Here is a 22,579-nt window from a genome sequence, read left to right as displayed (position 1 = left end):
TCTTTCTAAATCCCATATATATGCATTAATACACTCTGTCTTCTTTGGAGAAATGTCTGTTTAGTTCTTTGTTATGCTTATTGATTGGGTTGTTCATTTTTCTGGTATTGAGCTATATGAGCTGCTTGTATATTTTTGAGATAAATTATTTGTCAGTAGCTTCACTTGCTATTATTTTCTCCCATTTTGAAGGCTGTCTTTTCACCTTGCTTATAGTTTCCTTCATTGTGCAAAAGCTTTTCAGTTTAATTAGGTCCCATTTGTTTTTTTTGTTGTTGTTGCTGTTGTTGTTGTTTGTTTGTTTTTATTCCCATTACTCTTAGAGGTGGGTCATAGAGGATCTTTCTGTGATTTATATCAGAGAGTGTCCTGCCTGTGTTAGTTTTATAGTTTTATAAAACTGTAGTAGTTTTATAGTTTCTGGTTTTGCACTTAGATTGTTAATCTATTTTTAGTTTATTTCTGGGTATGGTGTTAGAAAGTGTTCTGGTTTCATTCTTTTACACGTGGTTGACCAGTTTTCCCAGCACCATTTGTTAAAGAGATTGTTTTTTCTCCACTGTATAATTTTGTCTCCTTTATCAAAAATAGTGTATCCAAAGCTGGGTGGATTTATCTCTGAGCTTTCTGTATCATTACATTTATCTATATTTCTGTCTTGGTGCCAGTACCAAGCACTATACTGTAGCTTTGTAGTATAGCCTAAGGTCAAGAAGGTTTATTCCTCCAGTTCCATTCTTCTTTCTCAAGATTGCTTTGTCTATTCAAGGTTTTTTTGTGTTCCATACAAATTATAAAATTATGTGTTTTGTATCTGTGAAAAATACTGTTGGTAGCTTGATATGGATTTTGTTGAATCTGTAGATTGCTTTCAGTCATATGCTCATTTTCACTATATTGATTTTTCCAATACACAACAGTGGTTTTGTGTATTTCTCCATCTATAGGTATAATCTTTGATTTCTTGCATCAGTGTTTTAGAGTTTTACATATATGTGTATTTTGTTTCTTTAGGTAAATTTCTTTCTAAATATTTTATTCTTTTTGTTGCAATGGTGAATGGTATTATTTCCTTAATTTCTCTGTTTTTCTTTTTTTTTTTTTTCTTTCCATTCTTAGTGTGTAGGAACGCAAGGAATTTCTGTCTATTAATTTTATATCCTTCAGTTTACTATATTCATTGATTAGCTCTAGTAGTTTTGTGGTGATAGCTTTAGGGTTTTCTATGTAGAGGATCATTTTCTCTGCAAACAGTGAGTTTTACTTTTTTTTCCAATCTGAATTCCTTTTATTTCTTTTTCTTCTCTGATTGTTGTGGCTAGTAAACTTCCAAAACTATATTGAGTAGTAGGGGTCAGATTGGGCACCCGTTTCTTGTTCCTGATTTTAGAGGAAATGCTTTCAACATTTTGCCATTGAGTATAATGTTTGCTGTGGAGTTTTATATTGGTTTTTATTATGTTGAGGTATGTTCCTTCTATTCCTGCTTTCTGGAGAGTATTTATCATAAATATGTTGAATTTGTTAAAGGCTTTCTCTGCATCTATTTAAATAATCATATGGTTTTTATATTTCAATTTGTTGATATAATGTATCAAATTGATTGATTTGTGAGTATTGAAGAACTGTTACCTCCCTGGAATAAAGCCCACTTGGTCATGATGTATGATCTTTTTAATATGTTGGGCTCTGTTAGCTAGAATTTTGTTGTGGATTTTTGCATATATATTCATCAGTGTATTGGCCTGTAATTTTCTTTCTTTCTTTCTTTTTTTTTTTTTTGAGGCATCTTTGTCTAGTTGAAATTAGGGTGATGCTGGCATCATAGAATGAGTTTTGAAGTTTACCTTCCTCTGGAATTTTCTGGAAGACTTTGAGTAGAATAGGTGCTAGCTCTTCTTTAAATTTTTTGTGTAATTTACCTGTGAAGCCATGTGGCCCTGCACTTATGTTTGTTGGAAGATTTTCTTATTACAGTTTCGATTTCTGTGATTGTGGTGGGTCTGTTAAGATGTTCTGTTTCTTCCTGGTTCAGTTTATGGTTATACTTTTCTAAGAATTTCTCCATTTTTCCAAGTTGTCCATTTTATTTGCATATAATTGTTATTATACTTTTCTAAGAATTTGTCCATATCTTCCAAATTGTCCATTCCTTCCAAGTTGTCCATTTTATTGGCATATAATTTTTCATAGTAGTCTTTTATGATCTTTTGTATTTCTGTGTTGTCTATTGTGATTTCTCATTCTCCTTTCTAATTTTATTGGTTTGATTCCTCTCTCTTTTTTTCTTGATGAATCTGGCTAACAGTTTGACTGTTTTATTTATCTTCTTGAAGAACCAGTTTTTAGTTTTGTTGATCTTTGCTATAGTTTCCTTTGTTTCTTTTTCACTTATTTCTGCTCTGATTTTAATGATTACTTTCCTTCTACTAACTTTGGGGTTCTTTTATTCTTCTTTTTCTAGTTGCTGAAGGTGTAAAGTTAGGTTGTTTAGTTGATGTTTCTCTTATTTCCTGAGGTAGGATTGTATTGCTATGAACCTCACTCTTTGCACTGCATTTACTGAATCCCATATGTTTGGGGTTGTTGCATTTTCATTTTTATTTGTTTCCATCCCTTGTGGATCGGACAATATATTTACCATCTGCCTGCAATATGAGAGACCTAGGTTTGATTCCTGAGTTGGGCAGATCCCCTGGAGAATGGCATGGCAAAACACTTCAGTATTCCTGCCTGAAGAATTCCATGGACAGAGGAGTCTGGCTGGCCCCAGTCCTTGGGGGTCACAAAGAGTCAGACATGACTGAGCGGCTTTCACTCACTCACTCACTCATACATATTTTTATTTCCTTTTTGATTTCTTCCATGTGTTGTTTAACCTCCATGTGTTTGCATTCTTAATAGCTTTTTTCCCCTTGTAGTTCACTTCTAATCTTACCACATTGTGATCAGAAAAGATGCTTGAAATGATGTTGATTTTTAAAAATTTACCAAGTCTGTTCTGTGGCCCAGGATGTGATCTATCCTGGAAAATATTCTGTAGGCACTTGAGAAATAGATGAAATTTATTGTTTTGGGGTAAAATGCCCCATAGATGTTAATTAGGTCTAACTGGTCCATTGTATCATTTAAAGCTGTGTTTCCTTGCTAATTTTCTGTTTGGTAGATCTGTCCATAGGTGTGAGTGAGGTATTAAAGTCCTCCACTATTATTGTGTGTTAGTGTTAATTTCCCTTTTCATACTTGTTAGCATTTGCCTTATGTATTGAGGTACTCCTATGTTGGGTGCATATATATTTATAATTGTTATATCTTCTTTTTGACTTGATCCTATGATCATTATGTAGTGTTCTTCTTTGTCTCTTACCATGGTCTTTATTTCAAAGTCTATTTAATCTGATACAAGTATTGCTACTCCTGCTCTCTTTTGGTCTCCATCTGCATGAAATATGTTTTTCCAGCCCCTCACTTTCAGTCTGTATGTGCCCCTAGATTTCAGGTGGGTCTCTTGTAGACAGCATATGTAAGGGTCTTATTTTTGTATCCATTTGGCCAGTCTTTGCTTCTGGTTGGGGCATTTAACCCATTTAAATTTAAGGCAAATATTCGTAAGTATGATCCCATTACCCTTTACTTTGTCATTTTTGGTTTATTTTATAAACCTTTTCTGTGTTTCCTGTCTAGAGAATATATTTTAGCATTTCCTTGAAGAGCTGGTTTTGTGGTCCTGAATTCTCTCAGTTTTTGCTTATATGTAAAGCTTTTGATTTCTCCTTCATATGTGAATGAGATCCTTTCTGGGTACAATAATCTTGGTTGTAGGTTTTTCCTCTTTCATCACTTTATTTATGTCCTGCCATTCCCCTGAGGACAGAAGAGTTTTTATTGAAAGATCAGCTTTTATCCTTATAGGGATCCCCTTGTGTGCTATTTATTGTTTTTCCCTTGCTGCTTTTAATATTTTCTCTTTGTGTTTAATTTTTGTAAGTTTGATTAATATGTGCCTTGGGTTGTTTCACCTTGGGTTTATCCTATTTGGGATTCTCTGTGTTTCTTGCACTTGGGTGGCTATTTATTTTCCTATTTTAGGGAAGTTTTCAACTATTACCTCCTCAAGTATTTTCTCATGCTCTTTCTTTTTGTCTGCTTCTTCTGAGACACCTATGATTCAAATGTTGGAGTGTTTAACATTGTCCTAGAGATCTCTGAAGTTATCCCCATTTATTTTAATTCTTTTTATGTTTTTCCTCTCTGCTTCATTTATTTCCACCATTCTATCTTCCACCTCATTTATCCTCTCTTCTGCCTCAGTTTTCTACTGTTGGTTCCCAAAGTTCTTTTAATCTGTTATTACATTGCTCATTATTGATTGACTATTCTTCATTTCTTTATTTCTTTATTAATTTATTCTTAATGTTAAACATTTCTTGCATCTTCTCAATCCTTGTCGCTAGTCTATTTATCTGTAACTCCATTTTGTTGTCAAGATTTTAGATGATTTTTACTATCATTATTCTGAATTCTTTTCCAGGTAGACTCCCTATTTCCCCCTCTGTTGTTTGGTTTGGTAGGGTTTCATCATGTTCCTTAACCTGCTGAATATTTCTCTTCCTTTTCATTTTGTTTAGATTGCTGTGTTTGGGGTGTGCTTTCTGCAAGTTGGAAGTTCAGGCTTCCTCTTAATTATGGAGTCTCCCTGTGGGTGGAGTTGGACTAGTGACTTGTCAAGGTTTCCTAGTTGGGGGAGCTTTCATCTGTGTTCTGGTGGGTGGACCTGTGTCTCTTGTCTCTGGAGTGCAGTGAAGTGTCCAGTAGTGAGTTTTGGGGTGTCTATGGGTTTGGCATGCCTTTGGGCAGCCTGTCTCTTAATGTTCAAAGTTGTGTTCCTGTTTTGTTGGGGAATTACAGTCTTGCACTGTAACTTATTGGCTCTTGAGTGGAGCTTGGTTTCAATGTTGGTATGGAGACTCTTGGGTGAACTCTTGTCTATTAATGTTCCCTTGAGTTAAGAGTTCCCTAATGTTCTAAAGTCCTGGAGTTAAGCCTCCTGTCTCTGGCTTTTGGTCCTTCCCTTACAGTAGCCTCAAGACTTCTCCATCCATATAGCACAGAAGATAAAAACCCTAGATTAATTGTGAAAGGATTCTCCACAGCTAGCAGCACCCAGAGAGATTCACAGAGTTAAATTTAGAAGAGAAGAGAGAGGAAGGAGATAGAGGTGACCTGGAGGAGAAAAGGGAGAGAGCAATCAAGCTAGTAACCAAATCCCTAAGTGAAAATGGATACTGAATATTAGATTCTTAAAGGTACAAAATTGATAACAAATACAAAAAAGCAAAGATTAAAAATCTATAATTAAACTCTCAAAAATACAATATAAAAAATACAAAACAAAATCGATCACAAAAATAAAAAAAAAAATACATATAGGAATTGTTTTTAATAGGATTTTTTTTGAAAGGTAGGTTATAAAAATGAAAAGTTAATGAAGGAATAAAGAACTCATTAAAATTAAAAAGTAATAATAGGGAAAATATATCTAGAAATTTCTCTAGATCTGCTGTGGCCAGTGTGGGGTCAGTTCAGTGACACATAGTCCCTTATTCATGTTTGTACTTGTTCTCAAGGTCTATGGTTGCCCCTCAAATGCACAATCTCAGCATTAACTGAAGGATTTTAATCTGTTGCACCTGTCACTTCCAGAGTGGTTGTCCCATCTTTGTTTATTTTGGCTTCCTCTGTTTGCAAGTCTCTTCAGTGTCTAATTTCCACCCTGACACAATGGGACAAATGTGGCCATTTATTTAGGCCCACTTGTTCAGTTGTGCTGTGGGAGAGAGACACTACAAACAAATACCACTGGCATGTGTGGGGAATGCTCGCCATGCATGGACCACACTGGGTTTATCACAGCCCAAGGTGGCGTGTACTTCCAAGGTCCACACTGCTCAGGCTCCAGGGTGCCCTGCAAATGTACAGTGTCGAGTGGGCCCTGCTTTTCATGCTCTTCCCAGGTCTGTGCTGCTCAGGTTCTCAGGTGCTCTGCAAGGGCACAGACTCTGATGGGCTGTGTGTTTTGTGCCCTTCCCAGGTCCAAGCAGCTCAGGTGCTTGGCGAGCACGATCCCACGTGGACCTCGCATTTTATGCACCTTCCTGGTCCCAACTGCTTGGTTTCTCATGTGTGCCATGTGTCTCCTCTGGGGAGCTGATCTCAGGCTGTGACCCTCCTGGCAGATGTGAACCGTCCAGGATTCCAGGAATACATGGTTAGCAACTGGGAGCCTGCTTACAATTTGGTGGAAGACGCAGTCTCTGGGGCTGAGATTGCAGCAGCCCCTTGCTTTGTGGCTCTGGCTGTTGAACACCTGCCTCTCTGCCACTGGGGAGGGAGGGTCCTATATGGCAGCTGGCTTATGCTCCTTTGGTATTCACTCAATCCTTTGTTTCATTTGCAGAAGAGGTTTGTTTTTTTTTTGTTTTTTGTTTTTTTTTTGTCTCTGCCATCCCATGGTTTGAATGGCTATCTCACATTAGCTCCCTCAGATTGTCCTCAGGGCATTCAGCCAGGTCCTCACTCTAAGGAACAACGATGCAGCCCACGCCTCCCAGCCCAGCTCCCACTCACTGCTGGCAGACACGAGTATCTGTGGCATTTCTCTGCTAGTAGATGCAGTTAGGCACAGTTTTGTTTTTTTTTTTTTTTCTTTCTCCCAGCTATGTTGCCCTCTGAGATTTCAAAGCTCTCCAGAAACACGCCTATGAGAGGGTTTCCTACTGTGTGGGAACTTGTCCTCCTTCACGACTCTCTCCTCAGGACGGGTCTCCATCCCTAAATTTGTCTCTGTTTTCATCTATAATATTTTGCCCTACCTCCTTTCAAAGGGATTGGGCTACCTTTCTGGGTACCTGGTGTCCTCTACCAGTGTTCAGAAGTTGTTTTGTGGGTGTTGCTCAGCATTCAAATAATCTTTTGATGAATTTGTGGGGGAGAAAGTTGTCTCCCCATCCTACTCCTCTGCCATCTTAGCACTGCCTACTCCTCTGCCTTTTCTAAATACAGATTGAACTTCTGGAACTTCTTGAATCACATACTGTTGAAGCCTGTCTTGGAGAATTTTGAGCATTACTCTGCTAGCATATGAGATGAGTGCAACGGAACAGTCGTTTGAACATTCTCTGGCATTGCCTTTCTTTGGGATTGGAACAAAAACTGACCTTTTCCAGTCCTGTGGCCACTGCTGAGTTTTCCATATTTGCTGGCATATTCAGCGCAGCACTTTCATAGCTTTATCTTTTAGGACTTGAAGTAGCTTAGCTGGAATTCCATCACCTCCACTACCTTTGCTCATAGTGATGCTTCCTAAGGTCCACTTGACTTCACATTTCAGGATGTCTGGCTTTAGGTGAGAGATCACACCATTGTGGTTATTTGGGTCATTGAATATATACAACTTGTGATTAAACTATACGTCTTTTTGGTATAGTTCTTCCATGTATTCTTACCATCTCTTCTTAATATCTTCTGTTTATGTTAGGTCCATGCCATTTATGTCCTTTATTGTGCCCATCTTTGCAAGAAATGTTCCCTTGGTATCTCTAATATTCTTGAAGAGATCTCTAGTCTTTCCCATTCTATTTCTTTCCTCTATTTCTTCACATTGATCACTGAGGAAGGCTTTCTTAACTCTCCTTGCTATTCTTTGGAACTCTGTATTCAGATGCATTTATCTTTCCTTTTTTCTTTGACTTTAGAGTCTCTTCTTTCCTCAGCTATATGTGAGTCCTCCTCAGACAACCATTTTGCCATTTTGCATTTCTTTTTCTTGGGGATGGCTTTGATCACCACTTCCTGTACAATGTCATGAACTTCCATCCACAATTCTTCAGGCACTCTGTCTATCAGATCTAACCCCTTGAATCTATTTGTCACTTCCACTGTATAATCATAAGGGATTTGGTTTAGATCATACCTGAATGGTCTAGTGGTTTTCCCTGCTTTCTTCAATTTAAGTCTGAATTTGGCAATAAGGAGTTCATGATCTGAGCCACAGTCAGCCCCCAGTCTTATTTTTACTGACTGTATAAAGTTTCTCCATCTTTGGCGGCAAAGAATATAATCAATCTGATTTCAGTATTGACCATCTAGTGATGTCCATGTGTACAGTCGTCTCTTGTGTTACTGGAAGAGGGTGTTTGCTATGACCAGTGCATTGTCTTGGCAACACTCTGTTAGCCTTTGACCTGCTTAATTTTGTACTCCTAGCCAAATTTGCCTGTTACTCCAGTTATTTATTGACTTTTACATTCCAGTCCCCTATGATGAAGAGGACATCATTTTTTTTTTTTTTTATGCTAGTTGTAGAAGGTCTTGTAGGTCATCATAGAACCATTCAACTTCAGCTTCTTTAGCATTAGTAGTTGGGACATAGCCCTGGATTACTGTGATATTTAATGGTTTGCCTTGTAATGAGCAGAAATAATTCTGCCATCTTTGAGATTGCAGTCTAGTGCTGCATTTTGGACTCTTTTGTTGACTATGAGTGCTAGTCCGTTTATTCTAAGGGATACTTAGCCACAATAGCAGATATAATGGTCATTTGAATTAAATTCCCCTGTTTTGGTCCATTTTAAATCACTGATTCCTAAAATGTTGATGTTCATTCTTGTCATCTCTTGTTTGACCACTTCCAATTTGCCTTGATTCATGGACCTAACATTCCATGTTCCTATGCAATATTGTTCTTTCAGCATTTGACTCTACTTCCATCAGTAGTCACATTTAAAAGGAACACAGCTTTGTCTCACTCAGTGAAACTATGAGCCATGCCATGTAGGGTCATCCAAGACAGACAGGTCATGGTGGAGATTTCTGACAAAACATGGTCCACTGGAGAAGGGAATGGAAAACCACTTCAGTAATTTTGTTTTGAGAACCCCATGAGCAGTATGAATGTTGTCTGCATTTGCAAAGTAACAACGGTGATTACCTTGCAGATTGCTGTGTGAAATGAGATGATATTTATAAATTGCTAAGCATAAGATTTAACCCACAGGAAATGTGTGATCCATGGTAAATTTTATTACTTTGTTTCCTTGGCTGGATCTTGGTAGTTCTTGTTTAGTTCAGTTAAGTTCAGTTGCTCAGTCATATCTGACTCTTTGTGACTCCATGAATTGCAGTACGCCAGGCTTCCCTGTCCATCACCAACTCTTGGAGTGCACCCAAACGCAGGTCCATTGTGCCAGTGATGTCATCCAACCATCTCGTCCTCTGTCGACCCCTTCTCCTCCTGCCCTCAATCTTTCCCAGCATCAGGGTCTTTTCAAATGAGTCAGCTCTCCACATCAGGTGGCCAAAGTATTGGAGTTTCAGCTTCAACATCAGTCTCTCCAATGAAAACCCAGGACTGATCTCCTTTAGGATGGATTGGTTGGATCTCCTTGCAGACCAAGGGACTCTCAAGAGTCTTCTCCAACACCCCAGTTCAAAAGCATCAATTCTTCTGCACTCAGCTTTCTTTATAGTCCAACTATCACATCCATACACGACTACTGGAAAAACCATAGCCTTGACTGCTGCTGCTAAGTCACTTCAGTCGTGTCTGACTCTGTGCAACCCCATAGATAGCAGCCCACCAGGCTCCCCCGTCCTGAGATTCTCCAGGCAAGAACACTGGAGTGGGTTGCCATTTCCTTCTCCAATGCATGAAAGTGAAAAGTGAAAGTGAAGTTGCTCAGTCGTGTCTGACCCCTAGATGGACCTTTGTTGGCAAATTAATGTCTCTGCTTTTTAATATGCTGTCTAGGTTGGTCATAACTTTCCTCCCAAGGAGCAAGCATCTTTTAATTTTATGGCTGCAATCACCATCTGCAGTGATCTTGAAGCCCAAAAAAATAAAGTCAGCCACTGTTTCCACTGTTTCCCCATCTATTTGTCATGAAGTGATTGGACAGAATGCCATAATCTTAGTTTTCTGAATGTGGAGCTTTAAGCCAACTTTTTCACTCTCTTCTTTCACTTTCATCAAAAAGTTCTTTAGTTCTTCACTTTCTGCCATAAGGGTGGTGTCATTCGCATATCTGAGGTTATTTTTATTTCTCCTGGAAATCTAGATTCCAGCTTGTGCTTCCTCCAGCCCAGCGTTTCTGATGATGTACTCTGCATATAAAACAAACAAGCAGTGTGAAAATATGCAGCCTGATGTACTCCTTTTCCTATTTGGAACCAGTCTGTTGTTCCATGTCCAGTTCTAACTATTGCTTCCTGACCTGTATACAGGTTTCTCAAGAGGCAGGTCATGTCTTCTGGTATTCCCATCTCTTTCAGAATTTTCCACAGTTTATTGTGACCCACACAGTCAAAGGCTTTGGCATAGCCAATAAAGCAGAAATAGATGTTTTTCTTGAACTCTCTTGCTTTTACGATGATCCAGCATATGTTGGCAATTTGATCTCTGGTTCCTCTGCCCTTTCTAAAACCAGCTGGAACATCTGGAAGTTCACCGTTCACGTATTGCTGAAGCCTCGCTTGGAGAATTTTGAGCATTACTTTACTACTGTGTGAGATGAGTGCAATTGTGTGGTAGTTTGAGCATACTTTGGCATTATCTTTCTTTGGGTTTGGAATGAAAACTGACCTTTTCCAGTCCTGTGGCCACTGCTGAGTTTTCCAGATTTGCTGGCATATTGCATGCAGCACTTTCACAGCATCATCTTTTAGAATTTGACATAGCTCAACTGGAATTCCATCACCTCCACTAGCTTTGTTCGTAGTGATGCTTCCTAATGTCCACTTGAATTCACATTCCAGGATGTCCGGCTCCAGGTGAGTGGGAGTGATCACACCTTCGTGATTATCTGGGTCGTGAAGATCTTTTTTGTATAGTTCTTCTGTGTATCCTTGCCACCTCTTCTAAATATCTTCTCCTTCTGTTATGTCCATACCATGTCTGTCCTTTATTGAGCCCATCTTTACATGAAATATTCCCTTGGTATTGAGCGGGTAACAGGCAGGAAAGCTAGGGGTCTCCAAGCAGAGGAAATAGGCTGCAAGTGTCAGACACTTTTATCTCTCTTAAGCAGCAGGAGGAAACAGTCGAGAGATTTTTTTTTTCCTTCTCTAAGCAAATTTAAAAGGAGATTTCTCTTAAAATACTTGTTACCATAATGACACCTGGTTTCACCTGAAGTTAGCTATTCTCAAACCTTGAGTTAACCAGTGCCTTTTTGCTCATGGAAATGTTTGTTTTAAGCTATGTTAATGTACTATGCATTTACCCCTGACTCTGTCTTTAAGTCCGTTTGGCCTAATGGCTCATAACCTACTTGACAAACCAGTATGTTATACTCAGACATTGTTCCCCTAATTATGTAAATGGAACTATTTGTATGGTAATCTGCCCTTCTACAAGATTCAAGTCAATTGTTTTATGGTCCGGGATGAATCATCTGGTGCCAAGGTTATCCCAAAATACATCTTATGGATGAGGGCCTGGTGCCATTCTGAGGTTTAAGACATTCCTTTCTTTCATTAACAGACCACTAGTGACTATATAACATTCAGCTGAAGACTAGCAGGGGGTGCTTTTTCTTCCCCCTTCTGATGCCTATGCCAGAAACTTTCTCTATCTCCTTAATAGTTTAATAAAATTTTATTACACAAAAGCTCTGAGTGATCAAACCTCGTCCCTGGCCCTGGATTGAATTCTTCTCCTCCAGAGGCCAAGAATCCTGGCGTCTTTTCGTGGGTCAACAGCAACCTTTTAGTATCTCTAATTTTCTTGAAGAGATCTCTAGTCTTTCCCATTCTATTGTTTTCCTGTATTTCTTTGCATTGATCACTGAGGAAGGCTTTCTTATCTATCCTTGCTACTCTTTGGAACTCTGCCTTCAAATGAGTATCTTTCCTTTTCTCCTTTCCCTTTTGCTTCTCTTCTTTTCACAGCTATTTGTAAGGCCTCCTCAGACAGCCTTTTTTTTTTTTTTTTTTGCATTTCTTTTTCTTGGGCATGGTCTTGCTCCCTGTCTCCTGTACAATGTCACAAACCTCCATCCATAGTTCATCAGGTGCTCTGTCTATCAGATCTAGTCCCTTAAATCTATTTCTCACTTCCACTGTGTAGTCATAAGGGATTTGATTTAGGTTATACCTGAATGGCCTAGTGATTTTCCCCACTTTCTTCAATTTAATTCTGAATTTGGCAATAAGGAGTTCATGATCTGAGCCACAGGTAGTTCTTGACTTATGGTCAATTGTGCTAATTGGTGAATAATGAGAAAGTGAGTTTCTGCTTCTAGCAATCCCTCTCTTAAGTTTTCTGGAATAGAAGAACTGGGATACTCTTGTGAAATATCCTAGTTTCTGTTTTCATGTTCCAGAGAGCCTGAAACTGCTCTGGGGTCATGAAGGGTAAGTAAGGACTCCCCTAAAGGTGTTTTCATGTTAACTGATTTTCCTCAATCAGACATTTTAGCCTGGTGAAGGTGGATATGGGCCATGCCTGAGGACCAAACTCCTGTCCAAACACCAAATGACTGTCACATTTCAGAACATGTGGTGCTGTGAGTTGTGGTTGTTCTGACATCATTACGGACACTGAACTGCTACTGATGGAAGTGGGAACAAGTCCTTAAATGGTCTTGGAAACTGCAGAAAATGTTCTTAAGAGGGGAACTATGGATCTCCACACTAAGAATAATTTTTCTCATACATCTTGCCCAGAGTTCCCTTCTGTGTATATTTACCTCCCTCTCCTATTTGTTAAGGAGGGAATTGAGTTCAACATATATTTTCCTGAAATGTCTAATTATCTTCCTAAGAAAGAGTGAAGGTGAAATTGTTAGTTGCTCAGTTGTGTCCAACTTCTCAGGGGAAAGGACTGTCCCTGTAAGCCTGTGGCTCATTGGGCAACACCAGATGGCCTTCACATGCTGAATAGCACAGCAGCAGCATCGCCCGACCTTCCTAAGCACCATGGACTGAAAATGAAAAATGCATTTTTATTCCTTGATATCTTTATCAAGCCAACTATCAGGGGCTTTGCTGCTTTTAAAAATTCTTCTTCTTCTTCACTTTTTAAAGTGGTATAAATCTAACTAATCTTTATTACTTCTATCTGGTTTGAAGGCAAAATACTCCAATTTTCACTTCATAGTTTGGAAAATCCAGTGAGTGGGAGAAAGGGCATTTTGGATGGGCTTAAGAGGTGGGAGACAGGCTAGTTCACTCCATTTTGAGTTCTGTTTGGCCAGAGTGAAATTCTGCCTGTGCCCAGGGACCCCCAAGGGATGACAACCTGATTTCCCTTTTTCCTCTTTGTACTGATAACTGAAAAAGAGACAAGAGTGAAGGGATAATAGAAAGTCTGTGAGAGATCACTGTATCCAAGTCACTTATGTACAAGAACATTCTTCCAGGGAGGTCAGTTGACTTGTCCAAAGTTACAGAAGATGCTGGTAACAGAACAAGGCCCAGAAACTCAGCCTCTTACCTTTTTCTCACTGATACTCTTTCCTTTTTGCCCCAACATACTCTATGTACTTACCTCTGTGCTGAATGCTGGATATCTATTGCTGTCATTTGGTATTTACTTGGTGCCCTTTTTGTGATTGGTGCTAACCCCTCCCTGGAGGGGAAAGTATGGTATGGTGCAGAAAAACCTTTAATAGGTAGGCCACACACATGCTCTATAGGCACTATTTATAGAACAATCATCGCAGGTATTTTGTGAGTTGCTTTAATCAGCTATGTAGCATTTAAGGCCTCTTAATTCATAGAAGCAGTTATTGAGATATCCAATTAACAGATCAGAGAAGTGGAAACTTGCCTAGGATCACACACAGCAAGTAGGCAAATGGTACACTGAAGATTTGAAGCCAGGCCTGGCTGATACAATATATCACTCCTTTTCATTGCAGTCTATAGAATATTTTGACTCAGAGGGAAGGCGGCAAGCCATACAGAGAAAGACTACCACTTGCCCACCCTAAATATTTTCAGGAAGATCTGGTTTTATGCAAAAAGTGATGCTTAGACACAGAGTCACATGTCATCATGGTTAAACCCATCATCGTTTTGGTACAAAATGTTTAAAAAATCCAATTAAGTGTATTATTTCAAATATGAAATATATGACAGATTTTTTTTTCCTTGTCAACAAACCTAGCTACCTGGCTGAAGTTTTTGACGTATTTGTGAATGTTCCCATGTGCACAGACCATACATGCCTGTGTTTTCCCACTTTCTGGAGGCTATAACAGAAGTGAGAGATGAAAGTTATTTTTAATTTGGCCTCTGGATGAACATCCAAGTCTTCCTTTCCAGCAGCTAAGCCTATATGCTTTCTCAACAGGGTATTAATTATCTGGCTCTAGAAATATAAACAGATGGGCTGTTCTGGCAGGTTCAGCTGCCCTGCTGGCCATAATACAATTGCTTGTGGACACAGCAGGACTCTGAGGCTTCAGCAGAGAATACTGCCCTCTTCAATAAACTCAGACAGGGGTACTGAGTAACTTGTTAAACACATTTATTGATTTCTTGACAGTAATCAAACACAGTGAGTGACCATTATAAACAAGAAAAGAAAGGCATTCATTTGTACTTTGTGGGATCCAGTTGCACCTGGAGAGAAAAGACACCCCTTACCCAAGAATTTACAAGGCAAAGTGCATTCCTTCAAGGGAGCATCATTGGCATGGGGGTAGAAGTTTTGAAATGCAAGAAATCTGTTGCCTGCTATCTCAGGATGAAGCTCACCTCCTATGCATGATCAAGCCATGGAGTGGAATTAAAATTATGCTTAGCTTATCAAATGCATTCCTAATTGCCACAAATTCAGTAAAAACTGGCTGCAAATTAACAAAACATAGATGAAGGAACAAGTAAAAGCAAGAATGCAGTTGTATGAAAACAGGGCTGAGCCTGTAAGAAAGGAGAAGAGATCAAAGCAAGAAAAATGAAATTAACTTGTTAAACACACTTATTGAGCTGTTAACAATAACCAAACACAATGTATGACCTTTGGAAAATAAGAAACAGCAATGGATCAATCTGATCTTGACAAATCCTAGTATAGATATATGACAAAGAGGAGTAATAATTCCATTTTTTAATAGTCTGTGTGGTTATATATATATATATATATACACACACACACACACACACACTATGTATCTCTTCAATGTCTGTCCTTTTTAAATTGTTGAGTAAACAGAAGAATGATAATCTAGAAATGTGTCCTTGGCCAACTTTATCCTGGCTCACCTGTTACCAGCACCCTTAAAGGATCTTAGGACACTATACAAGATTACTCGATGCAAAGAACAAAGTCCACTTGATGCTGTCAGAGCTGTTTTCTCCTCTCTCTCAGAAGAATTTTGTATGTACAAAGGCTGAAAAGTCTCATTGGGTAGATTTATTTGTTCCAGAAAACAGTATCAAAATTGTAATCTGGTTAGTTGGTTATTTTCTTCTAAAACCTTTTATGAATGAGCCTTTTGTTTCTGAAACTTGACTTCCCATCTTGGGTGCTGTGTGAGTGTGTTTGTATGTAGATATATTTGCATGTGTGTGTGCTTGTGTGTGTGTGTTTGTGAGTGTGTGTAAGAGATGTACTCCTCTGCCAAGGTTTTGCAGACACTTTTTATGAAGGAAGGGCCAATCCACAGAGTGAATGAGGCTTGAAGGAGGGAAGGAGAGAGAAGAAAGAAGGGGGACATTTTAGGTTACATCAATTCACAGTCGTAGCATTTCACTGAGGTGGAATTCTTCTTGGCTTGGTTCCCTACTTGAGGAGCCATTCATTTACTGGAAAGAGAGAGAAAGAAACAAATAAAATGAACGACACAAAACAAGACATAATTGGATGAATTTGCACACAGGTTGGGCAGCTTACTTCAAAGGGGAAGGGACAGTTTTTAAATGTCTGCTTACTTGTATGTATCCCAACTAGCCTCTCCACCTTCCTATGAAACTCTGGGTCTGAGATATCTAATAGTATTGTCATTAGCTACATGTGGCTAATATATATATATTAAATTAAATAAAATATATATAAATTAAATTAAAATATAATATATATGTATATACATATATATATAAATTAATTAAAACTATTAGTTGCATTGTCATACTAGCCACACTTCAAATGTTCAATAGCCACATGTGGCCAGTAGCTACCATACTGGTCAGTGCAGACACAGAATACTTCCATGTGTCAAGAAGCTATAGTGGATGGTGTTGCTTTAGACCAGAGGTGGGCAAATGACAGCCTGCAAGCCAAATCCATCTGTGAACTGCTTTTGTGAATATAGTTTTATTAGAACACAGACACACTCATTTATTTACATATTGTCTATGGCTGCTTTCACATTAGAATATCAGAGTACATCAGAACACAAAGCCTATATTTCTCATCTGGCCCTTTGCAGAAAAAGTTAGCTGATCCCACTCTTAGACTATAAGTTCTGTAGGGACAGGGTCATGTCCTTCTTCATCACCTAGCTAAGTGCCTGGCACATAATAAGTGAAAGTGAAAGTCACTCAGTTGTGTCCGACTCTTTGCTACCCCATGGACTGTATAGTCCATGGAATTCTCCAGGCCAGAATACTGTAGTGGGTTGTCTTTCCCTTCTCCAGGGAATCTTCCCAACCCAGGGATCAAACCCAGGTCTCCCATATTGCAGGCAGATTCTTTACCAGCTGAGCCACCAGGGAAGCCCAGCACATAACAGGTGCATAATAAATAGATATTGAATAAAGTGAAGGCTCAATGAATGAATGAGTTGAGTATTTCTGGCTGGAAAGAAACAGAAATTATAGTTTTAGTACTCTGTGTCTGAAAGAGAGAGAAAACTAAAGAAATTTGGGGGAAGTTGGAGCAATACAGTGGAGGCTAGTAGTGGCAGTTGCTTCTAAAAGTTGTATGGTAACATCCACAATCCCCATATTCAAGGACACATTATCAGTACAAAGGACTTCCCTATCCAGCCCCTCATTTTCTCCTCACAACAAATCATGATGTAGATGGTATAAAGACTGTCATGGGAGCCAGGGATGGAGAGGTAAATGATTTGACTTGTTAGTGTCAGAACCAGGCCTGGAACTCTGGTGTTCTATCTCCTGGTCGAGGACATCTCCATGACTCATCTCCACTTTCCTTTCCATATTGGAGATTTACGACAATGATAAATAGGTACTTAATGTGTAGACGGGAAGAGAGTGGGTTAGATGTGGACTAGAGGGTTGCAGAAAGTGGGAGGCACCTTGAATATCCCCTTTAGTAGGAATTCTAATCACTTCTAGACACAAGGCATTGGGGAAAAAATGTGTTCAGACACATATCTCATTGGCCCCTAGTCACCTGGTATCTAGAGTTATTTGCTCACCTTCTAGGGGAAAGGGGATCTCTTTGTATATAACTAAAAGCTCTAGTGCTTCTAGTTGTCCTATTTTAGCACATAACTTTGGGGAAATCAGTCTCTCTGAGTTCTTCTCTAAAATGGCAATAAAAATGCTATCTTGTCTGTACCAGACAAGATTTAAAGATTTGATCTGTGTTTCTGATTATGACATATAAACTTTTTCAATAGAAAAGCATCATGAAAATATCACTTATAATCATGATTCCTATAAAGAGAGATAGTTCAAAACCTTTCAGAGTAGGTTTAGGTAAGAAGACTAGAGGGATGTGTGTCGACTGCCCTCTGAACCCACCTCTATACTGAAGCTTCTGGGCCCGGTTGTTTGGACAGTCCTTCCCCTGTAAACTGAAGTTGATGTTGGTGCGGATGCAACGGTTGTTGAGTGACTGGACAGGCCTGAAATTGTCACTCATGCTCAGAAAGATCTGAGATGGTTGATTCTGGCTGAGCAGGCGTAAAGAATGCATCTGAGAGGAGAGAAACAGCGGTGAGAGCCACCCATCCTCTTACATGTAGTAGGGAAGAAGTAAGACTCCATAGACCATGGCCAGCCTGGGCAGTGCCATGGGTTCAGTGGGTACAACCCACTGATGCCTCCATGCTTAGAGAGAGCCTTAATTTAAGCTCACTGGTTCCTGGTGTGCCTCTGGACAAGTCAGCTATTATTTTCTGTCCTATGACACGCTGTCAAAGGAGGAAACCCAGATGGGTGTTCTCCAGAGACTCTTCCTCTCACACCCTGAAGTTGAGTAATTAAGGGAATGATTTTCTGATATGAGTATTATCAAAACTATAGTGACTGGCCCAGGAGTCAAAGCTAAACTAAGCTGGATTAATTAAGTTATTTTTCTGTGACTATCAGGACCAAGAACTGGACTAAAATGTTTTCAGCCATGTTCCACCCAGGACTGCAAAACTAAGGAAAACTCTCTAGCATAGAGGAGGATGAACCATGGTTTGGAGGGAGCAGGAGAGTGCAGAGAGAAAGGGTTTCTGCAGTTCTGATTCCAGTGAATTCTTGATATCAATTTCTGACCTTAAATTCCATAAGACGACCCAGGATGTCATGAGTAGATCCTTTTTCTAAGTTCAAGTTATCCTAAACAGTTTGCTTGTCACCAAGAATCCCAATAAATACAGATAGCATCAGGCACTTCAAATTGTTCAGAGTTGTCAGGTTGTGAGTACATGTCCTAAAAAGGAGTTTGGTTTTTCTTCCTTTGCTTGTGTTTTCTCTGAGCTTTTATAGACCATCACAATCACAGGATAGACTCATGTAATTTACCCCCTCATTATAAAGAAGATAATTCACTTCACAGAAGTGGGGCCACAGGCTTAGGAGTACATAATGATCCATTAACAAAGGTGACCTCAGAAGCCAGATTTCCTGATTCCCATCCAGTTCTGAGAAATGCTAGCTAGCCCAACAAGGAATATTGTGGGAAGCTCTAAAAAATCCTACATTCAAATATGTTTATGAAATGCTACACATCATATTGCCTCCTCTTGGAGATAGGCATATATTATCATTCTAAAGGCCCTGAGAAGTCTCCCAGCAATGAAACTGATTTAGCTCTTTTTAGGTACAGCTTTTTCAAACATATTTGACAATATCATCCATTTTGCTCATCTGATTTTTGAAGACTAGAGTTGGTAGAGCACACTTTGGGAACTAACCCTGATTCCTTTCTCACTCAGGCAGGTAGGGCACATCTATAATTATTTCAAACTGAGTCTTTCCAGATGCTAATTCCTTAAACATAGGTGTGATGAGCTGAATTGTGTCCCCCCCTCCCCAGATGCAAATACTAGAGTCCTAACCCTCAGTACCTCAGAACATGACCTCATTGGGAAATAGGGTCCTTATGCTGTTCAATCACTCAGTTGTGTCCAACTATTCACGACCACACCAGACTTCTCTGTCCTTTACCATCTCTCAGAGACTGCTCAAATTCATGTCCATTGAGTTGGTGAGGCCATTCAACCACCTCATCCTCTGTCGTCCCCTTCTTCTGCCTTCAATCTTTCCCAGCATCAGGGTCTGTTCCAATGAGTCAGTTCTTTGCATCAGGTGGCCAAAGTATTGGATCTTCAGCTTCAGAATCAGTCCTTCTAATGAATATTCAGGATTGATTTCCTTTAGGATTGACTGGTTTGATCTCCTTGCAGTACAAGGGACTCTCATGAGTTTTCTTAAACACCACAGTTCAAAAGCAGCAATCCTTCAGCATCCAGCCTTCTTTATGGTCCAACTCTCACAAACATGCTGACTACTAGAAAAACCATAGCTTTGACTATCTTGTCCTTTGTCAGCAAAGTAATATCTCTGCTTTTTAATATGCTGTCTAGATTTGCCATAGTTTTTCTCCCAAGGAGCAAGCACCTTTTAATTTCACAGGTGCAGTCATCATCTGCAGTGATTTTGAAGCCCAAGAATATAAAGTCTTTCACTGTTTCCATTGTTTCCCCATGAACTGATGGGAGGGGATGCCATGATCTTTGATTTTTGAATTTTGAGGATCACTATAGATGTAATTAAGTGAGGTTATTGAAGTGGGCTCTAATCTAATATGACTAATTGGGGTAGGCCCTAATCCCATTTGACTAATGTTCTTATTAAGGGGGATTTGGACAAAGAGACACAGACATTGGGAGAATGCCATGTAAAGATAAAGGCAGATTGAAGTGATGCTTCTATAAGCTAAGGAATACCAAAGCTTTCCAGAAAACTGACAGAAAACAGGGGAGAAGTATAGAACAAATTCCTCCTTACTTCATCTGAAGGAAATGTCTCTGCAGACAGCATGATCTTGGGCCTAGAGCTTCCAGAACTGTGAGGTAATATGTTTCCGTTTAAGCCACCAAATTTGTGATATTTTGTTAAAGCGGTCCAAGCAAATAAATACAATAAGCACTCCAAAAACCCAGCCAGTCTTCACATTTTCTTCCCCATTAACTAAAATACCACAGAGAAACTCACCTGCATCCTGGTTATATAGACAGGTTTGTTCATTATTATCCAGTTTGCTGTCTCATAGCAGGGTGGGATAGTCATGGACCCATCATAAGTAATGAAACTAGAGGTCTCTGGATATAGTTCCTCTATATTAAGTCCTTGTAGTAAATATGCATCATCTAAAGAAAAAAAAATAAGACTTAAGAATAAGGTTTCTTGAGAAAGTATTGGTTATTACTGATAATATATATTTTTTTTTGTTGTCCTTTTCAGATTCCAGTAGACTGTCAGGATAGGCTGCAGGAACAGAGTCCCCCAAATATAATCATTTTAAACAAAAATATGTTTATTTCTTGTCTCAGTACTAGTCATGGCAATATGGAGCCACCAAAATGTTTTACGCAGAGGAATAGCATGATAAGATTTGCACTTAATGATGCTTCCTCTGATGGTGGCTTGGCCATACAATGAATGTACTGAATTAGAAAAGGAAGCATCTGGCACATCTTTATTAAAGGTTAACATGATTTGTTTAACCAATCTTGCACTTGGACCATATTGGGTACTCTAGCATGCTGCTATTATTGTATTTTATTTTATTAAGGGTGGTGGGGAGGAGGAACTGAAGGAGACTGCAGAATAGGGGGCATTCCAGGCATGGTTCTAGAGTAAAGAAAAATAACACTAAGGTTTTTCTGAAACTATAATCAGCCTCTGTATTCCACCCACATTTGAGGACAGGGTTCAGGGTGTGTGTGTGTGTGTGTGTGTGTGTGTGTGTGTGTGTGTGTTGGGGTAGAGAGGGAAGGCCAGAAGCAAGAGGCTATCTTTATGGATTTAACCCATTTAGAAGGGTAACAATCCGCTTCCAAAACACGGTTGTGCTGATATCCCAGATTCTGCTGCTGTGTAGATTTTCTTTAAAAGACTTTCCAAAGTCAGCCTGAAATTAATTTAAGCTTTTTTTTTTTTTTTTTTTTTCCATTGTCAGTCTGGTTTAGTGAGAGTGTGTTATAAGATTTGCTCAGACATATGAAATCCAAACTTTCAAAGAAAGTAGAAGCTCACTAGGCTATTACCATCCACTGCATGGGTCCCACACAGGAGCAGGAGTTCATTTGAGTAAACAAGCTATGTTGCTTATGTGCCCTGTGTTGCATTCACCTTGAAGATAATTTTATTAAGTATTATATTGACCTTCCTCTCACCTCCCAAGAAGCTAGATTTGACCAAAACATTCCTATGGATAACAGAGAAACACATGTTATTAAGCACCTTGTTTATGCCAGTCTTTGTCCAGGCAACTGACTCATTACCTTATTTAACCCCCATCTCAATTCCCTCAATATCAGTATTAATATCCTCATTTTATTGATGAGAAAATTACTTCAGAGAGGTTAAGAAACTTGCCTGAAGTTATACAGTAAAGATATGGTAGAGCTAGGAGCTGAGGCCTGCTTAGTTTTATATCTCTTCACCAGAACATATTGAGTCCTCTCAGTATAGTGTAGTAGTATAGTCCTATATAGTATAGCCTTTAGTAGCATGTTGGCTTCCAAAATTCACAGTCCTTTTGGCAATATTCTCCTGTTTCCTCCTTTTATGGATTACTGGCATTGATTTTCTCAACTGGCTCAGCAGAATGATTTTGCACAGTTCCTTCTTTCTTCCTAGTCATCTAATGTATGTTCAAATCAGGCAAATGGACAGTTTGCCTACTGGCTGCCATTTTGTGCTGAATTTACCCCATGATTCCATGCTAACTCCTGCCTCTTTACACCTCTTGAACCAGTTGATGAGACAGATATGTAAGAGCCTCTTCCAGGGTAGAATTTTAAAACGTCTTTAGAAATTATTTGCAATGTTAAATCATGGGGATCTGAGCTGTTCTTTAAAAAATGAGGATATGTCTCTCTCTTCTCTATTTATTCTCTGCCATGATCTCACCCAGGTTTAAATGCTATCTTGATCCAAGTGACTTCCACATTTATATCTGTAGTTATCTCTCCTGAAACCCACACTCATATATACAGCTGCCTACTCTATACTTTTTTGAGGCCCATCTCGAGCTTAATATATTTGAAACTTCTGACTCCCTTCTCACCCATGAATGTGTTTCAACCAAGCAAATGGAGTGATCCTTTCACTAGATCATGTCACTCTCCACTGAGAGTCTTAGATTGACTTTTCATTATGA

The 22,579-nt window shown here is 39.1% G+C and overlaps 1 protein-coding gene across 3 annotated transcripts in view; it reads right to left on the bottom strand.

Annotated features, from left to right (window-relative positions):
* Positions 1-14,513: 14,513 nt before the first annotated feature.
* CA10 (carbonic anhydrase 10) overlaps positions 14,514-22,579 on the bottom strand; it is an 830,820-nt gene continuing 822,754 nt past the window's right edge. For 2 of the 3 annotated variants that reach the window (XM_043483745.1, XM_043483751.1), the window contains 3 exons: positions 20,407-20,561; positions 17,719-17,893; positions 14,514-15,810 (listed from right to left, as the gene is read on the bottom strand). In XM_043483745.1, the coding sequence (XP_043339680.1) occupies positions 15,788-15,810; positions 17,719-17,893; positions 20,407-20,561 (353 nt within the window). In that variant the 3' untranslated portion in view covers positions 14,514-15,787. The remainder of the gene's footprint in view (positions 15,811-17,718; positions 17,894-20,406; positions 20,562-22,579) is intronic. The other variant, XM_043483762.1, reaches the window with a different exon arrangement.

Source organism: Cervus canadensis, chromosome 1, assembly GCF_019320065.1.
Source record: "Cervus canadensis isolate Bull #8, Minnesota chromosome 1, ASM1932006v1, whole genome shotgun sequence".
NCBI classification, from domain to species: Eukaryota; Metazoa; Chordata; class Mammalia; order Artiodactyla; family Cervidae; genus Cervus; species Cervus canadensis.
This window is presented reverse-complemented; position numbering and strand designations above follow the sequence as displayed.